Source organism: Salmo trutta, chromosome 4, assembly GCF_901001165.1.
Source record: "Salmo trutta chromosome 4, fSalTru1.1, whole genome shotgun sequence".
NCBI lineage: Eukaryota > Metazoa > Chordata > Actinopteri > Salmoniformes > Salmonidae > Salmo > Salmo trutta.
The window spans coordinates 44,703,808-44,724,731 of record NC_042960.1 but is presented as its reverse complement, the minus strand read 5'-3'; the positions used below and the strand labels follow the sequence as shown (position 1 = coordinate 44,724,731).

The window sequence follows — 20,924 nt, the reverse complement described above, 5'->3', positions numbered from 1 at the left end:
CACTAATGATCTAACCACTAGTGATCTAATGACTGGCTAGGTGAGTGGACATTTCACTTTTCTAACTGATCCTTGTTGTCTCAACAGCTGATATCTCTGTGCATGCATTACGGTATCTCACTCAATCCCTATGCATGTAGCATGCAGTATCTCTGCTCTCTCCCACACTGTGACCCATATGTAAGAGACATCACCCATTCTCTCTCTTTCTCCAGCTCCACAGAACTTGCACCTGCCTCTCTCGATCTGTAACCCCCCCCAGCTTAGAGCCAGCCTGCCGAGCAGAGCATTACAGGGGTAGTCCACCCAGACCACATGTTTGCTTCTCTATTTACAGCACGCTAACATGACTCTAACCACTCCCATTGTTTTAGCTTTAACGATGCTAATGCTAGGCTATAGCTCAGTAGACATACAAACCCAGATTGTAGAAAGCTGACATTAGGGGTTCATAGCCTACTGTTTTTGTATCCATCAGATGATGTCATTTAATAATCTGAGTGAACTATCCCTTCAACCCCTCCCACCTTAACCTCCCTCAGTCCCTCTCCATGCCCCTGACCTCTGACCCCTCTACAGGTCATCCGTAAGGGCTGGCTTACCATCAACAACATCAGTGTCATCAAAGGTGGGGCCAAGGAGTACTGGTTTGTCCTGACCGCTGAGAGCCTGTCCTGGTTCAAGGATGATAAGGTGAGCACAGAGTCACTGATCTGGTCTGATGATGAGACTACTGGAGCTGCTAAAGCTTTACTACTGAGGTTCACTAGTAGAGGCTGGAAAAAATACACACCTGAGTACCGCAGAACAACACACTCTCCTTTATTACAATCACATTTCTGTTAGGTACATAAGACCTTCAAATACGACTGTCTTATGCAGTAAGGGAAGGAAGAGTGGGATACAGGTAAAGTAGAAAAGACATGGGCAGCTAGGGTTACGTTCATCATCATCATCATCATAATCATCAAGCAGGAAGTCTGGGCTGTACTGGCTGGGATTGGCTGTGGGAGCTGTCCGTCAGGCTGTAGGTGCGATGTGGTTGGTCGGGGCGGCTGCCATCTGTCTGCCTGTCTGTGCCTGCTGTACAGGATAGGAAGGTCTGCACAGCAAGTGTAGACAGGCAGACACAACACAACTCTCTCTCAGCCTAGCACAGCACTGCTCGCTCATGATGTCCACGGACTGTGTGTGTGTGTCAGTGTGTCTTGGAATGGGCTGGGCTGTAACTTAGCTAACTCAAATGCACACATGTAAGTACAGAGCTGGCCCAATACTACTTAAACTAAGCCCCCCTATTCCCTACCATACCTCCCTCCCTCCCTCTCTCCATCCACTGCTCCCCCTCTTCCTCCTCTGGGAGTTGAGGCATTTGGAGCAGTTCACTCTGACACAGCTGGAGCCAAACACACACACACACACACACACACACACACACACACACACACACACACACACACACACACACACACACACACACACACACACACACACACACACACACACACACACACACACACACACCCTTAATAATTCACTTATCTCCAATCCCAGTCCACTCACATGGGTATGAAACCAACTATTATCTCAGTAACATAGTCTCTTCTAGCAGCGGTGTCTCTGACAGATCTACTGAAAGGAGAGCTACTAGTATCCTGGCTGGTACAGGAGGTTCTAGTGCGAGGTTAACATAACCCCTCTGCTCTGCCTTCTCTTTGACAATATTACCCACTACAATATTTGACTTTACTACACAGATTGTACCTCAGTGTAGTTACAGGTATGCTAGGAAAAGTGTGATAATCTCTGGTGCAATAGTAATCATAACTCTTTCTTTTCCAAAATGGAAACAAGGTAGACTGACAAAAGATGTCAACCTTTTTTCCTTTTCAGACTAGGGGAGAGTGGGGTTAGTTGAGCCAAAGGGGTAAATTGAGCGACCCTTGTTTCTAGGAAAACATACACAAAATGAATCATTTGACCAAATATTTAGGAAGAGGTCATCATTTCATGGAGGCTGTGAAGGAAGAAACCACATGGAAAAAGTGTTGGGATGGGCTATCACAGCAAGTTAGGTCCAGAAAACGGATTTTCACCAAGTCAAATTAATTTATTGTGTTAGAGGTTTCATGATGCTTGTATCTAAACCAAATGCTATCAAGATTGTTATATGCATCAGTTGTGGTCTCTATAAACCTCAATATGAGCTCTTAAACCTAGCATAACAGTGCATCTTGTCGCTGTGTGGGCTAATATAGTCAATGTTTGACTTGAGGTAAGTTGAGCAAATGGCAAGATGAGAAAATTGAAGAGTTTTCTTCCCAGGTGTAATGCAAGGCATTATCGCTGGGATATGAGGTAACAATAGGGCCTGGCCTATGTTAAAAATGTTTCAAAAAAGTACAAAGTGATTGTTAGGTGATAAGCCTATGTTAAAATATGCTTAAAATTATTAAAATACAAAAAAAGCAATTGTGATTGTGTTGATTTGTGTTCAGGAAATAAAGATAAACATGGTTTTAAAAAGGTAGAGGTAATATTTCATTCAGTACAGAAATTTGTAGACGGGTTAACTTACCCTGTCCCGCGGCTCAACTTACCCCATACCCAGGGTAAACTGTGCCAAGAGACCACTTTTTTGGACAAGCTATTTTTTCAAAACTGTAATGTTCACATCAATTGTGATTTTCCAGGGATTCAAAAGATCTGAAATATATAGTTTGTAGATATCTTTATACATTTCCCTTGGCGGAGTGATGCTGAATGCAAAAAAACTGCTCAACTTACCCCACTCTCCCCTATTGTTAGTTCAGTAGGAACCCTGTGCTCTCTCCATGCCCCTGTGTGTGTGTTTGTCTCAGTGGGGGGGGGGGGGGGGGAGATGTCTACTGTAGTAAATAATCCTTACTATCACAGCTATGTCACCATGCTGCCCCAAAAACACTGTAGGCCACAAACACACTCCTCTCAGAGTTAGACCCAGGCTAAGCTTCTCTCTCGCAAAGCCTACTCTGTTTCTATCCACTTTCTCCACTCCCTTTTCCCTCTCTTTCTTCCTGCTCTAATTCCCTCCCTCTGTCGTTCTCTTTCCCTACCTTTTCCTGCTTTATCCCTCCTATTCTCCCTCTTTTCCCTTTCCTTCTCTCACTCTTTCCCTCCCTCCCTCTCTCTCTCTGGTTGGCAGTCTCTCTGGGCCTGTACACATTCCTGGCTGGAGAACTCAAGGTTTAGTCCAAACACCCGCTTAGCTTCCAACATCTATCCAGAGAAATCCCACATGGCGGCTTCTACACCTCCCCCTCCTCCCTGTTCTCCCCCCTTCCATCTCCCCCTTCTCCCCGTCAGACTCCCACTCACAACTCAATCTCCTCCCTCATCTCCCCCTTCCACAAATACTGATCACCTAGCCAAACCACCAGACTTCAGACTCTCTTTCTTTCTCTCTCTCTCTCTCTCACGCTCTCTCTTGTGATCTCTAACTTTTTCTCCATCTCATTCAATCATGTCTCCCCACAGTATGGTCACACTTAGTTATTTTCCTCACATAAACACACAAACACAAACTGTACCCACTCACACAAACTCCCTCCCATATTTGCTGCTCACGCTCTCTAAATCGACACAATTATTGCTAATCTACACACCAAGACAATAAGTATAGACTCTACTCTCCATACATTTAATCTAGACATAATGGATACACACTCATCTCCACACACTAAACAGTGTGTAATCTTTATATAAAACACTAACCAGACGTACATTCCTCCCTCCCTCTCTCCCTGCCTGAGGCCCGATGTGCAGCCTGAGGAAAAACAGATGTCCTACGCCCATACACTCACCCTATACACTAGGGCTGGGAATTGCATGGGACCTCACCATTCAATATTAGCACGATACTTAGGTGCCGATAGGATATGAATTGCCACGATTCTCTATTTTATTACAATCTGATGTTCCAAACATATTGCTCACCATGTCTGCTGCAGAGAGACAAGAGAGAGAGCATGAGAAAACAAAGTTTTGATCTCTCACGGAAATCAAAGAGCTGAAAACATGTTGGCTCAGTATTTATAAAGAAGATGTAGAACAAGCTATAGGATAAAAAATAGCAGAGTTTTGGCTCAGGTACAGCCGAATAGCATTAGCTAACGCTACCTAGTAAAAGCATTGATATTTGGAGTCAAAATATCAATATAATATCGTAAAAAAATACATTGCAATATGTAACTATGGATTTTTCCTCCATCTCTACTATACACACACTCCCATACAACACACACACTCCCCCTAGACACTATATACACACACATACACACTCCCCCTATACACTATATACACACACATACACACTCTCCCTAGACACTAAATACACACACATACACACTCCCCCTATACACTATATATACACACACACACACACACACTCCCCCTAGACACTATATACACACACATACACACTCCCCCTATACACTATATACACACACATACACACTCTCCCTAGACACTAAATACACACACACCCTATTAACTATACACACACATGCTCCCATACAACACCCATACACTCACCCTACACTATCCACACACATTCCCATACAGCAACCATACACAGTAAGGTGTCTGTGTTGGGCCTGCTTACTATATCACACAATGAGTCTGCAGAGGCTCAGTTTCAGATAGAGCAGCTCTGATGTATGATCCACCATGAGCAGCCTGACACACACACACACACACACACACACACAAACACAATGAACTATCGTACTGACCACTGACAAATATAGCAGGCTTCTAGGCTTTCATAACACACAAAGAACAACGTAGTAGCAGACAGCGAAAGACAAACCAGCAAAGACAAACTCATACATCTAGTCCCCAGTGTGAATGTGCTCATGCGTGTGTGTATATACTTGTGTGTGTGTTTGAGAGAGAGTGATGGAAGCCATTCCTTGCCCAGTCTAACCAATGTGCAGACTACTGTACACCAGTAAGACCCTGAACAGGTAGTCTGAACACTGGGATGACGGAACAGGACTCTCGCTCTCCTTTATTTCTCTCCCTCCCTTCCTTTCTCTTTCCTTTCTCATCTGTGCAAAGTTTTGAAGGAGGTGGAGGAGTAGAAAGATGTCTCCTCTGCTCTCTACGTTTTATCTTCCTTCTTCTCTCATTCCTTTCTTTTATCTCGTTTTTCACCCGTCCAAAGTTTTGGTTGACTAACTAGGTAAAAGATTCTCATTGTCTCCTCTCCTTTCTCGTCCTGAGTGACGGGTGAGGGGTCACACGCACACATGTGCACACACACTGGCTGTCCTCTTCTATGGGTCTGGGTCTTGTTCTGGTCGCATCACGGTCCAGTGTGTGTGTGTGTCGGGGTTCCGAGGGGCTGCGTCCGAGCGAGCGGAGTATCCAGCCTCGACGTGGCACATTCACTTTCAGCACTGGGGATCTGCCAGTGCACTTAGGGAAGGCATAACGAAAAAGGGAGAGAGGGAGGGACTGAGGCGCCATATATGGGTTGATGGGACCCTTGGGAATCAACTTTGGAGTGGTCTGCAGTTTCTCTCCCCTTCTCTCTCTCTCGATACCTCTCCCACTCATCTCTGTCAAAACTCACCTCCACTCCTCCGTCTCTCTCTCTCTCTCTCTCTCTCTCTCTCTCTCTCTCTCTCTCTCTCTCTCTCTCTCTCTCTCTCTCTCTCTCTCAAGCAATACCAGATGTTGTCGTCTGTCGACGTGCCAGCTTCGTTCTATAGTTTTGTTTCAGCCTCTTTAACAGGAAGTGGGGCCCCTCTGGAAAAAAGAGAAAGAGCAATGAAGGAAGAAAGTTTTGGGGTTCAGGAGAGACCAACACACACACACCCACCCACTCAGACACACACACACCTAAGTGTTTGTGAGACAGACTTGCACCTTTCCGTCCATTTCTTTTTTCTGGGTAGGCTATACCCCCATCCCTCCTCCATATCCTCCATCTCTCCATCTCACCTTCTGTCCTCTCCTCCTTTTCTCCACTCCATACTGTAACTATAGCTGTTTCCTGAGGCAGGTAGCCTAGCGCTTAAGAGCGTTGGATCAGTAACCGAACGGTCGCTGGTTTGATTCCCAGAAATGACTAGCTGGAAAATCTGTCAATGTGCCCTTGAGCAGGGCACTTAGCCTTAATTGCTCCAGGGTCGACCGTCAATGATGGCTGATCCCTGGCTGTGACCCACTCTCCGAGGGTGTCAGGGGGAATGGGATATGCAACAAACAAAAAAATAGGACAAATGGAAGCACCCACCTAATTATTATTATTAAAAGTGAGAGCAAGGTGGAGGAGAAGGGTGGAGGTGAGGAGAGGAATGTTTTGTTTTAGAGCGTCACTTTTGAGTAATGACTTTCACATGTGGGCTGGCTTCTCTCTCTCTCTCTCTCTCTCTCTCTCTCTATTTCTTTCCCTGTTTTTTTTGTAACTATTTTTCTCTCATTCTTTCAATCCCTCCATTCTTTTCCCCATATTTTCTCTCCGCTTTGCTTCCTTTCTCTAACTGTTTTCTTTCGATCATAATTTGTAATGGTGGTGACAGTGCAAACTCATGCCCCCCCACCCCCACCCCCACCCCAAACACATCTCTCTGTCGTGTAGTGTAGAATAGTCTAATCCATTTATTTATCCTAGCTAGCTCTGTTTCTGTTTCTCTGCGGTTTCTGTCGTAGAGGGGAATGTTAACAAATCAATGAGACTCCACGCATGTTATACTAGAGCAGGCCTATTCAGTTATTGCTTTTCTTAATTGTTTTATTGTCTCTACATGCTGTTTGTGTATTCACCAGATCAGTAGACCCATCAATGAATGATCCTTTCTTACATCTCCTTACATTTCTCCATCCTTCCCCCTCTCACTTTCTCTCTCCCTCCATCATCCCCATCCCTCTATCCCTCCTCTGAAGGAAGAGAGGAAGTACATGTTACCGTTGGACAACCTGAAGCTGAGAGATGTGGAGAAGAGCTTCATGTCCAGTAACATGCCTACTCCATCTTCAGCACCGAACAGAGGTGTGTGTGTGTTGAAGTGGTTTTATGTGAGATTAGTGTATGACAGGCATATCTGAAAGAGATGGGGGGGGTTACACCTGGTCTCTGACCTCCTCGCTGACTGACTGACAGAGAGATGGAGTGGGTTAGGATGGGGTGGGCTGGGCATGCTATGGCTGAGCTGGGTGGGACCTGGTTCGTGAGTGTGTGTGTGGACCGCAGCATACCGAGGGCAGGCTCATTAAGCAGCTAATCAAAGCCAGAGTTCTGGACCAGAGATGAGGCAGCTCTTGTTAGGAAACTATTTAACCGCTCGCCACAAGAAGGAGGGAAAGAAAGAAGGCTGGATGGGGTGAGAGTGGGGAGAGAGGGAGAGCGATCTGTCAGGAATGTGTCAAAAGCGTGTCCTACTGCGCCCCTTGTCCCCCCTTCCCTCTGTGCGTGTTTGTGTGTGCATGATGTGTCCACAGTCCTGATTCCAATGCTCTGGTTGTCCCTGTCTGACAGTAATCAGAACTTTAGGAAAGTCCCTGATCTAAAAGCAGGGAAAGAGGGAGGGAGAAAGGAAAAAGGGAGAAACGGATCCTTGCTAAAATTCCTCAAGAGGAGAGAGAAGCTCACTATCCCTGGCCACAGCGGAACAGAGCGAGGATAAGGGGGATGTGAGTGACTGGTTACAATCCAGCCATTGTAAAGCATTAAGAGAGAGAGGGGGAACGATAGCCTCCTACTGGCCCTCCTAACCAATACTAACCCTTCTGGCCGTCCGTCCAACACCATCTCCAGCAGCATCTGGTCTCCGATCCAGGGATCAACCAGACCCAGCCCTACTTAGCCTACAGACAGAGGAGATCTCATGAGATATGTGGTCAGGCTGCTATCCAGAACACTCAAGACAGCTTGAGATTGGAGACAGACAGACAGACAGACAAATATACTGCGCACACACACACACGCACACACGCACCACCAATAATACCAGTTTAGAAAACATGAGAGGGAGAAACAAAAGGACAGGAACACAGAGTGATTAAAGAGAATGTTTAACAGATGTGTGTGCCTGTGTGTGGTGTGTGTGTGTGTTTAACAGATGTGTGTGCCTGTGTGTGGTGTGTGTGTGTGTTTAACAGATGGGTTTTTAGACCGCTCCAGATTCCTGCCTCTGTCAGACGCAGCGGCGTCTCCCTGACAGAGAGAGAGAGGGAAAGAGAGGGGGGGTGATGAATAAAGAGAGGGGAGAAAGAAGCTCTGTGGGTATGGATGAGTGAGTTTAGTTATTCATTGTGTGTGAAGGTGTGTGTTCCAGCTCTGATAACATGTGTGTGCCCGGTGTGAGACCTATGGTGTAGTCGTGTGTATGCATATGGCATGCAACCTCAAATCTGGAGAGGAAAGTGACTGTTTGATTGTATCTTTTATTAGAAGGTATATAAGGACTAGAGGTTCTTGGATGTGGGTATATGTTTTCTGAAGTTGTTGGCTGGATGATGTAGTTTGAGGTAGCTGACAGTATGCAATGTAATTGTAGGAACGTGTATAAGGACTACGGGTTCCTGGAGCTGGCGTTTGGCTCTCAGGAGGAGGTAGACAGCTGGAAAGCTTCTCTGCTGAGAGCCGGAGTCTATCCTGAGAAAGTCGCTGTGAGTATCTTAGTCAAAACTCCTGACCCGTAACTCTAAACCTGACTCTAACCTCTAACCCTAAAACCATGACCTATAAAGTAACTGTGAATAGCCTAACCCTGACCCCTTAGCTCCTAACCCTGACCCTAACTATAACCTACACCTGCCCTTATTCTCTGCCTGGCTACCCTTCACCTCTCTTCTACCTCATGCCCCCCTACTACCCCCTCCCCTTGCCTTCAGTCATTGGCTGCTCCCAGCTTCCCATCCGAAACAGTTCGGAACTGTTTGTGCATGTACACAAAACACTAGGAACATTATTGGTTGGTGAGCGGACCCCAGACCTCACAACCATAAAGGGCAATGGGTTTTAGAACTGATTCAGGTATTTTTAGTCAGATCCTAATTGGTATGTCGAATTTTATGTTCCTTTTGATGGCGTAGAAGGCCCTTCTTGCCTTCTCTCAGATCGTTCACAGCTTTGTTGAAGTTACCTGTGGCCCTAATGTTTAGGCCGAGGTACGTATAGTTTTTGTGTGCTCTGGAATTGTATTTGTGGTCATGGCAACCGGACCTTTTTTGGAACATCATTATTTTTGACTTACTGAGATGTACAGAAGATCTAGGTGCTGCTGTAGGCCCTCCTTGGTTGGGGACAGGAGCACCAACAAACCCGTAGACATTTGACTTCAGATTCTAGTAGAGTGAGGCCGGGTGCTGCAGACTGTTCTAGTGCCCTCGCCAATTCTGTGATATATATATATATATATATTGAGGAGGGTGGGGCTCAAGCTGCATCCATTTGTTTTTTGCCAATTTTAACCACACACTTGTTGTTTATGTACATGGATTTTATAATGTATTATGTTTTTCCCCAACACCGCTTTCCATCAATTTGTATAGCAGACCCTTATGCCAAATTGAGTCAAAAACTTTTTCAAATCGACAAAGCATGAGAAGACTTTGTCTTTGTTTTGGTTTGTTTGTCAATTAGGGTGTGCAGGTTGAATACGTGGTCTGTCATACGGTAGTTTGGTAAAAATACTATTTACATTTGCTCAGTACATTGTTTTCACTGAGGAAATGTATGAGTCTGCTGTTAATGATAATGCAGAGGATTTTCCAAAGGTTGCCATTGACACATATCCCACAGTAGTTATTGGGGTCAAATTTGTCTCCGCTTTTGTGGATTGTGATGATCATCTTCAACTCTGGCATCTTCCCCAATATTTGGAACCAAGGACTGATCACCCCAATCCAATAAAGTGGAGACGAGAATGATGTTAAGTTTAAGTATAGATAATTCGAATTTGTGGTTTGTATATTTTATCATTTCATTTAGGATCCATCAACACCACAGGCTTTTTTGGGTTGGAGGATTTGTATTTTGTCCTGTAGTTCATTCAATGTAATTGGAGAATCCAGTAGGATCTGGTAATCTTTAATAGTTGATTCTAAGATTTGTATTTGATATTTACAGTTGAAGTCGGAAGGTTACATACACCTTAGCCAAATACATTTAAACTCAGTATTTCACAATTACTGACATTTAATCCTAGTAAAAATTCCTGGTCTTAGGACAGTTAGGATCACCACTTTATTTTCCCATTGGGTCGAAGTTTACATACACTCAATTAGTATTTGGTAGCATTGCCTTTAAATTGGTTAACTTGGGTCAAACATTTACACACACTCAATTAGTATTTGGTAGCATTGCCTTTAAATTGGTTAACTTGGGTCAAACGTTTCGGGTAGCCTTCCACCAGCTTCCCACAATAAGTTGGGTGAATTGTGGCCCATTCCTCCTGACAGAGCTGGTGTAACTGAGTCAGGTTTGTAGGCCTCCTTGCTGGCACACGCTTTTTCAGTTCTGCCCACAAATTTTCTATAGGATTGAGGTCAGGGCTTTGTGATGGCCACTCCAATACCTTGACTTTGTTGTCCTTAAGCAATTTTGCCACAACTTTGGAAGTATGCTTGGGGTCATTGTCCATTTGGAAGACCATTTGCGACCAAGTTTGAACTTCCTGACTGATGTTGCTTCAATAATCCACATAATTGTCCTTCCTCATGATGCCATCTATTTTGTGAAGTGCACCGGTCCCTTCTGCAGCAAAGCACCCCTACAACATGATGCTGCCACCCCCATGCTTCACGGTTGGGATGGTGTTCTTCGGCTTGCAAGCCTCCCCGTTTTTCCTCCAAACATAACGATGGTCATTATGGCCAAACAGTTCTATTTTTGTTTCATCAGACCAGAGGACATTTCTCCAAAAAGTACGATCTTTGTCCCCATGTGCAGTTGCAAACCATAGTCTGGCTTTTTTATGGCGGTTTTGGAGCAGTGGCTTCTTCCTTGCTGAGTGGCCTTTCAGGTTTTGTAGATATAGGACTCGTTTTACTGTGGATATAGACACTTTTGTACCTGTTTCCTCCAGCATCTTCACAAGGTCCTTTGCTGTTGTTCTGGGATTGATTTGTACTTTTCACACCAAAGTACTTTCATCTCTAGGAGACAGAATGCGTCTCTTTCCTGAGCGGTATGACGGCTGCGTGTTCCCATGGTGTTAATACTTGCGTACTATTGCTTGTACAGATGAACATGGTACCTTCAGGCGTTTGGAAATTGCTCCCAATGATGAACCAGACTTGTGGAGGTCTACAATTTTTTCTGAGGTCTTGGCTGATTGATTTTCCCATGATGTCAAGCAAAGAGGCACTGAGTTTGAAGGTAGGCCTTGAAATACATCCACAGGTACATCTCCAATTGACTGAAATTATGTCAATTAGCCAATCAGAAGCTTCTAAAGCCATGGCATAATTTTCTGGAATTTTCCAAGCTGTTTAATGGCACAGTCAATTTAGTGTATGTAAACTTCTGACCCACTGGAATTGTGATAGGGTGAAATAATCTGTCTGTAAACAATTGTTGGAAAAATTACTTGTGTCATGCACAAAGTAGATGTCCTAACCGACTGGCCAAAAGTATAGTTTGTTAACAAGAAATTTGGGGAGTGGTTGAAAAATGTGTTTTAATGACTCCAACCTAAGTGTATGTAATCTTCCGACTTCAACTGTATACTGGTAAGATAGTCTAACTAAGATATTACACGTTTCTAATTTTGTCTGAAAGTCGTTTTCATTTCAAGTTAGCGTACTGTTAGTTAGCTAGCTAGCTAGCTAGCTAGCTAACGTTAGCTGGCTGACTCGCTAGCTAACCTTTACATGTATGATCTGTGTAATTGTATTATTTGTATCTCAGAGCCATTTGCATTGCTAGTTATAGCTTGATGTTAGCTAGCTAACATTGAACCTGGATGGTTAGCTACCTGCAGATTCATGCAAGGTGGTAATGTTATGAGCTGGGATTATGGTTCATGTCGTAAAAATATTGGCCCAATAATATTTCTCAGATACCGGAACTTGTGAATTCAAATAGACTTTATTACAAAGTAACAAGCCAAGCTGGCCCATGAACCAACTGATCTTTCCAGTCTCAGCACTCTCCTTTTATACAGTTTTACCCTTACATAACATACATAGTCACTTCTCTTTATGTAAATTATTAATACCCTTTAGCCTTTCGCCAGCGTTATCTTTCAGCCTCACTTCTGACTTGTTTACGCCCACTCCTGACTTATTTATGCTCATCTTAGATTATATTGGTGGTGTCACCATAGTACCAATGCAAAAATAATACATACATATGTTCCTAATACAGGTGCATGTCTAATAGTACTTAATTAATACTAACATACCTTCCTAATACAGGTGCATGTCTAATGGTCCCTATCACTGATTAACCAATGTGCCTGTCCAATGGCCTTCACAAGACCAGGCATGACCCAGAATGGCTGGGACTGTGTTTATCCAGCTTTGCACAATCACATGGATTCTGCTTACATTCTGCTTATGCATGTTTCATGGTTAACCATATATTGATTCTGCTTACTATTCTGAGATGCATAACACATGTACTGGAAAATCCCCACATATCTTGTTTAGCAAGCTAGCTAGCTACATGTCTAAACCAAATACTCCACTACTATTCAAGTAACCATTTCAATAGAATGTTCACAACTTTCGATAGACGTAGCCGGTAAATGTGCTCTGGCTATCTGCTGTGATTTCAGAGCACTCTCATCTGAGTGTGCTAGAGCGCAGAATAACTGACGAATTTACGTAAGCTCAACACTCGTTGAATATGTTCGGTGTCAGTAAACATTGGCAAAAAAGCGCAATTAAAATGTTACCAGCAACACAGTTGCAGTCACCAATACTCTGGATAACATCAAAACAGCCTAACCAGCTCTACTAGGGCGAGTAAAATTGTCAGAGTGAGCTGTTCTCTCATTTGTGTCTGGAAGTAGCAAGCAAGCTAGCCAACGTTAGCCAATTAGCTTGGGTGCTGTTGTTAGGTCTGAACGCTTGGATCAACCCTACTTCTCGGCCAGAGCATCCAGTGTGCGCTCTGAACGCTCAGAGAGCAAAACACTCTGAATTTACGAATGGACAATCTGACAATGCTCTGAGTTTATGAACGAGCACACTCTGGCACTCCAGATTAAATTTACGAACCCACCCGTAGTATAAAACAGCATTTTGAAAGCTTTGGTTGTTTAGTACATGGCCTCACATGTGAACCCTTAACCCCACCCATCTCTTTAAGGCTTTAAAGGGTCTGAACGATGCTGAATGGGTGATGACAAAGAGCTCTCCAGCAGGTGTCCGAAAATATTTAAGGGACATTTTCAAGTTTATCAACTTTCAAAGCATAATTACGTTCACATTCTTCCTCAACTATAGTGTATGATATACCATTTTCTTGCTCTGAGTCTCTACTTTTGTAAACGAGCCAGTCAGTCACGTGTGAAATTTGTTTTGATTTAGAATGGACCATTATTATGCACCTGTCTCGGGCAGGGTAAAAAATACATGTCATCAATGCACATAAATAGCGAATGGAGGGCGCTTTTCCCATGGTTCATTTTAATACTAGCCAGGTAGGCTATACTCCTGTTGTAAAGAGAAGCAATGTGCTTAATATTAGGAAAGTTGAGAAATACATAGTAGGCCTAGCCTATAGAAAGCTGATGGGATCCTCCTCTTTTTATTAGAGGCCATCACTCTGTTTTCTCACGCAATTGCATAGGCTATAGCAATGTTGCGCAACATGAGCTCATGGGCTCCCATTAAGTGTATCGGCGCCATTAAACAGCAAGCAGTTTATTGCACCGATAGATAGGGCAGCCGTGCTTCTGGCCCCTAGGCAACTTTGCAGTATTTTGTTTTTTTTACGTGTTATTTCTTATATTATTAGCCCAGTATTTGTTTTGTGTTATTACATACAGCCGGGAAGAACTTTTGGATATCAGAGTGGTGGTAACTCACCAGCATTAATACCAGGAATACGAGGGCAATTGAACTGATTCCAGAGGCTGATCCAAAACACCACCGGCGGAGAAGAGGTACTCGGAGTGGACTTCTAGTCAAACTCAGGAGGCGCCCACACCACCCACCGCATCCGAGTATATTACTCGCTAATGTAAAGTTGATGAGCTCAGGGTGAGGATTTCCTTCCAGAGAGACATCAGGGATTGTAACATACTCTGTTTCACAGGAGAAATATCTCTCTGGGAAGAAGGGAGGGGATGTATGGTTCATGATTAACTACTCATGGTGTGATTGTGATAACACACAGGAACTCAAGTTCTTTTGTTCACCCAACCTAGAATACCTCACAATCAAATGCCGACCGTATTACCTCCAAAGAGAATTCTCTTCGGTTATAGTCACAGCCGTGTATATTCCCCCTCAAGCCGATACCACGTCGGTCCTCAAAGAACTTCACTGGACCTTATGCAAACTGGAAACCACATCTCCTGAGACCGCATTTATTGTAGCTGGGGCTTTTAACTTGTTATGGATAGGGGGCAGTATTTTCACGGCCGGATAAAAAACGTACCCGATTTAATCTGATTATTACTCCTGCCCAGAAATTAGAATATGCATATAATTATTAGCTTTGGATAGAAAACACTCCAAAGTTTCTAAAATTGCTTGAATGGTGTCTGTGAGTATAACAGAACTCATTTGGCAGGCCAAAACCTGAGAAGATTCCAAACAGGAAGCGCCCTCTCTGACTATTTCTTGGCCTTCTTGATCTTCTCTATCCAAAACAGGGGATCTCTGCTGTAACGTGACATTTTCTAACGCTCCCATAGGCTCTCAGAAGGCGCCAGAACATTGAATGATGACTTTGCAGGCCATGGCTGAAAAACAGTAGCGCATTTGGATAGTGGTCGATCTGAGCACAATGAGACTGGGGGCGCGTGCACGAGACGACTCCATGTTTTTATTTTTTCGTCTTTGAACGAAAACAGGGTTTCCCGGTCAGAATATTATCGCTTTTTTATGAGAAAAATCGCATAAAAATTGATTTTAAACAGCGTTTGACATGCTTCGAAGTACGGTAATGGAATATTTTGAATTTTTTTGTCACGAAACGCGCCGGGCGCGTCACCCTTCTTTACCCTTCGGATAGTGTCTTGAACACACGAACAAAACGCCGCTATTTGGATATAACTATGGATTATTTGGAACCAAACCAACATTTGTTATTGAAGTAGAAGTCCTGGGAGTGCATTCTGATGAAGAACAGCAAAGGTAATCCAATTTTTCTTATAGTAAATCTGAGTTTGTTGAGGGCCAAACTTGGTGGGTGTCAAAATAGCTAGCCCGTGATGGCCAGGCTATCTACTCAGAATATTGCAAAATGTGCTTTCACCGAAAAGCTATTTTAAAATCGGACATAGCGATTGCATAAAGGAGTTCTGTATCTATAATTCTTAAAATAATTGTTATGTTTTTTGTGAACGTTTATCGTGAGTAATTTAGTAAATTCACCAGAAGTGTTTGGTGGGAATGCTAGTTCTGAACGTCACATGCTAATGTAAAAAGCTGGTTTTTGATATAAATATGAACTTGATTGAACAAAACATGCATGTATTGTATAACATAATGTCCTAGGAGTGTCATCTGATGAAGATCATCAAAGGTTAGTGCTGCATTTAGCTGTGGTTTTGTTTTTTTGTGACATTATATGCTAGCTTGAAAAATGGGTGTCTGATTATTTCTGGCTGGGTACTCTGCTGACATAATCTAATGTTTTGCTTTCGCTGTAAAGCCTTTTTGAAATCGGACAGTGTGGTTAGATAAAGGAGAGTCTTGTCTTTAAAATGGTGTAAAATAGTCATATGTTTGAAAAATTGAAGTTTTTGGATTTTTGAGGAATTTGTAATTGTCAGACAGGGCACTTCCTGTATGGAATCTTCTCAGGTTTTGCCCTGTCATATGAGTTCTGTTATACTCACAGACACCATTCAAACAGTTTAGAAACTTTAGAGTGTTTTCTATCCAAATCTACTAATTATATGCATATTCTCGTTTCTGGGCAAGAGTAGTAACCATTTTAAATCGGGTACGTTTCTTATCCGGCCGTACAAATACTGCCCCCTAACCCCAACAGGTTAACCCTCGCAAGGCTGCCAGCCCAGACGGCATCCCTAGCCATGTCCTCAGAGCATGCGCAGACCAGCTGGCTGGAGTGTTTACGGACGTATTCAATCTCTCCCTATCCCAGTCTGCAGTCACCACATGCTTCAAGATGGCCACCATTGTTCCTGTACCCAAGAAAGCAAAGGTACCTGAATTAAATGACTATCATCCTGTAGCACTCACTTCTGTCATCATGAAGTGCTTTGTGAGACTAGTCAAGGATCATATCACCTCTACCTTACCTAACACCCTAGACCCACTTCAATTTGCTTACCGCCCCAATAGATCCACAGACGACGCAATCGCCATCGCACTGCACACTGACCTATCCCATCTGGACAAGAGGAATACCTATGTAAGAATGCTGATCATTGTCTATAGCTCAGCATTCAACACCATAGTACCCTCCAAGCTCATCATTAAGCTCGAGGCTCTGGGTCTGAACCCCTCCCTGTGCAACTGGGTCCTGGACTTCCTGACAGGCTGCCCCCAGGTGGTGAAGGTAGGAAACAACACCTCCACTTCGCTGATCCTCAACACTGGGGCCCCACAAGGGTGCATGCTCAGCCCCCTCCTGTACTCCCTGTTCACCCATGGCTGCGTGGCCACACGCCTCCAACTCAATCATCAAGTTTGCAGACGACACAACAGTAGTAGGCCTGATTACCAACAATGACGAGACAGCCTACAGGGATGAGGTGAGCGCTCTGGGAGTGTGGTGCCAGAAATAACCTATCATCAACGTCAACAAAACAAAGGAGCTGATCGTGGACTTCAGGAAACAGCAGAGGAAGCACCCCGCTATCCATATTGACGGGACCGCAGTGGAGAAGGTGGAAAGTTCCTTGGTGTACAGATCACTGACAAACTGAAATGGTCCACCCACACAAACAGTGTGGTGAAGAAGGCACAACAGCAACTCTTCAACCTCAGGAGGCTGAACAAATTTGGCTTGGCACCTAAAACCCTCACAAACTTTTACAGATGCACAATTGAGAGCATCCTGTTGGGCTGTATCACCGCAAATGCACCGCCCTCAACCGCAGGGCTCTTCAGAGGGTGGTGTGGTCTGCCCATTGCATCACCGGGGGCAAACTACCTGCCCTCCAGGACACCTACAGCACCCGATGTCACAGGAAGGCCAAAAAGATCATCAAGGACGACAACCACCCGAGCCACTGCCTGTTCACCCCGCTATCATCCAGAAGGTGAGGTCAGTACAGGTGCATCAAAGCTTGGACCGAGATACTGAAAAACAGCTTCTATCTCAAGACCATCAGACTGTTAAATAGTAATCACTGGCACATTAGAGGCTGCTGCCCTATATACATAGACTTGAAATCACTGGCCACTTGAATAATGGAACACGAGTCATGTTTACATATTTTGCATTGCTCATCTCATATGTATATACTGTATTCTATTCTACTGTATCTTAGTCTCTGCCACTCTGACATTGCTCGTCCAAATATTTATATATTCTTAATTCCATTTCTTAGATGTGTGTGTATTGTTGTGAAATTGTTAGATATTACTGCACTGTTGGAGCTAGAAACACAAGCATTTTGCTACACCCGCAAAAACATCTGCTAAACATGTGTATGTGACCAATAAAATTTCATTTGATTCGATTTTCGATCACATTTGCATTGATGTCAGAGTGATTAGAGGGACAATAGAGTGCTGAGTACCAGGCATTTAGCAAGTTTGGTAGACTACTAATGACCAGCAGCAGCATCAGAGCTTGAGAAGCCTAATTACCGTTACTAAACAGTCACATGGAATTTGACTGCCTTCATGACTCGAGACCGCCAATGTGGCAGTAATACGGTCACCGTAACAGCCCTAGATCAGACTCGCTCGGGGTGGGGGATTCATCACCAAGAGAAAGCTTTTCCTACCGTGCTCTTGCTTTGATTTGGTGAAAGTCTGGAAATGTATGAAGTTGCCCTGCACCACCACTGTTCCATTCTTGTACAGGTTGACAGAGGGGGTCTTTCTCAGGGTCCTCGTTTTGAGATATGTTCTGATTTTCCACCCGCCGCCAATACCCTCTCTCTTAAAAGGGATAGTGTGCTCTCATAGCTCTGTGCCATGCCCAGGGATGGTCTGTGTTGAAGATTAAGTTGCTTTCGTTCCAATTTTTGTAGCAGTCAGCAAAAAGTGTCTCTGTATTGTCCATGAGGAGCTTCTCTTTGTACTCTTTCTGTGCCTTGTTATTTTATGTCCAAGGGGTACTGTACTGTGGTGACCTCTGCACAGAGGGAAGCCATGGAGCAGGGGGTCAAAGATGCTTCTGCATTTGGGTGGGGGAGGAACTCTGCTGCCATTGTTTGGCTCAGGGGCTTCATACCACTTCAGTGGTTATTAATGTTGCAGCTGGGTCTGTTCTTCAAGATTGGTAGCCTTTTAACTTAGCATTCAGTCTTTATAAAGTTAAACATCTAGAGATTATTGTAATATTCTTTACATTCTAGGCTTTCGAAGTAGCTTCCAACTGAACATTACTTACTCAGTTCCAGGTTGGATGATATTTTCGGGTTTCTTTTGTGCTTCTTTTGCTGGTTTGTCAGAAGGTTTGCTGGATAGTCCTTGGCAGTAAGAATCCTTGGTAATAAAAATCCTTCCAGGTAATTTGTCCAAGATCAGGTTGTAGGTTTGGAGTTTTGATTTGGAGTGAAGGTTATGTTGCGGAGGGTAGTATCCAATTTTATACAACCCTAAATCTATCTTTTTGTAAAAATTCAGAAAAATTCAGGAGCTCATCTGCTCATGACCTCTCTATAACCCTCCCTCCCTCACTCTCTCTCCTGTGCCAGGTGGATAAGGAGAGTAATGGTTCTAGTGATAGTTTCTCTATGGATCCTCAGTTGGAGCGTCAAGTAGAGACCATCCGGGAACCTGGTGGACTCCTTCATGAACATCGTTTACAAAGCCATTAGAGACCTCGTGCCCAAGACCGTCATGGTCAACAACATAAGTCTGTGTCTGTCCGGCGGTCTCCCCTCATAACTATCTGTTGGTGAAGGAATATATAATCTCTCTCTCCATAGGTAAAGGAGTACATCAGTATTGACCTCCTGGTGCAGCTCTACTCTCTAACAGAGAAGTGTGTGTTGATGGATGAGTATCCAGAGCAGGAGCAGAGGAGAGAGGAGGCACTGGCCATCATCGGAGACATCTCTACCTCCACCTGCTCCACTCCTCTACCTCCTCCTGTTGACTGCTTCTGGCTGCATGGAGCCCCTGCGACCAGCCGCAGGTAACACACACATGGGTGCACACACACCATAACGCTAACCCCCTTCCCTCAGGTCTCACAGTCCTACAGATCTAGCTCCTAAGCGTATAGCCTCTGCTCCCAGAGCCCCACCCTCCACCAGAGGCCCCACCTCCATGACGCTACTAGTCTCCTCCGAGCTGCACCTCATCCTCATGGACCAATTATCAGATTGCCCCCCAATGTACCCAGGTAACCATGACGGCGATGTTCAGGGCAGCAGGTAGCCTAGAGGTTAGAGTGTTGGACCGGTAACCTAAAGGTCACTAGTTCGAATCCCCGAGCTGACAAGGTGAAAAATTGTTCCCTTGAGCAGAGCACTTAACCCTAATTGCTCCAGGGACGCTGTTGATAATGGCAGACCGTGACCCCACTCTCTGAGGTTGTCTCGGGGAGTTGGGATATGCAAAAAACACATTTTCAATTCCCACATGCAGATTAATATACAGTTGAAGTCAGAAGTTTACATACACTTAGGTTGGAGTCATTAAAACTCATTTTTCAACCACTCCACAAATTTATTGTTAACAAACTATAGTTTTGGCAAGTCGGTTAGGACATCTACTTTGTGCATGACAAGTATCACAATTCCAGTGGGTCAGAAGTTTACATACACTAAGTTGACTGTGCCTTTAAACAGCTTGGATTTCAAATTCCAGAAAATGACGTCATTGCTTTAGAAGCTTCTGATAGGCTAATTTACATAATTTGAGTCAATTGGAGGTGTACCTGTGGATGTGTTTCAAGGCCTACCTTCAAACTCAGTGCCTCTTTGTTTGATATCATGGGAAAATCAAAAGAAATCAGCCCAAAAAAATTTCGACCTCCACAAGTCTGGTTCATCCTTGGGAGAAATTTCCAAATGCCTGAAGGTACCACGTTCATCTGTACAAACAATAGTACACAAGTAAAAACACCATGGGACCACGCAGCCGTCATACCGCTCAGGAAAGAGACGCGTTCTGTCTCCTAGAGATTAACGTACTTTGGTGCGAAAAGTGCAAATCAATCCCAAAACAACAGCGAAGGACCTTGTGAAGATGCTGGAGGAAACAGGTACAAAAGTATCTATATCCACAGTAAAACGAGTCCAATATCGACATAACCTGAAAGACCACTCAGAAAGGAAGAAACCACTGCTCCAAAACCGCCATAAAAAAGCCAGACTACGGTTTGCAACTGCACATGGGGACAAAGATCGTACTTTTTGGAGAAATGTCCTCTGGTCTGATGAAACAAAAATAGAACTGTTTGGCCATAATGACCATCGTTATGTTTGGAGGAAAAAGGGGGAGGCTTGCAAGCCTAAGAACACTATCTCAACCGTGAAGCACAGGGGTGTCAGCATCATGTTGTGGGGGTGCTTTGCTGCAGGAGGGACTGTGGCACTTCACAAAATAGATGGCGTCATGAGGAAGGAAAATTATGTGGATATATTGAAGCAACA

General features: G+C 44.1%; 1 protein-coding gene across 1 annotated transcript in view; it reads left to right on the top strand.

The window, feature by feature from the left end:
- Positions 1 to 20,924, top strand: part of LOC115193030 (dynamin-2) — a 46,953-nt gene that overhangs the window by 24,207 nt on the left and 1,822 nt on the right. The window contains 8 exon segments of the mRNA XM_075074278.1: positions 580 to 693; positions 6,320 to 6,326; positions 6,938 to 7,003; positions 7,006 to 7,039; positions 8,547 to 8,658; positions 19,017 to 19,094; positions 19,096 to 19,164; positions 19,251 to 19,459. Of these exon segments, the coding sequence (XP_074930379.1) occupies positions 580 to 693; positions 6,320 to 6,326; positions 6,938 to 7,003; positions 7,006 to 7,039; positions 8,547 to 8,658; positions 19,017 to 19,094; positions 19,096 to 19,164; positions 19,251 to 19,459 (689 nt within the window).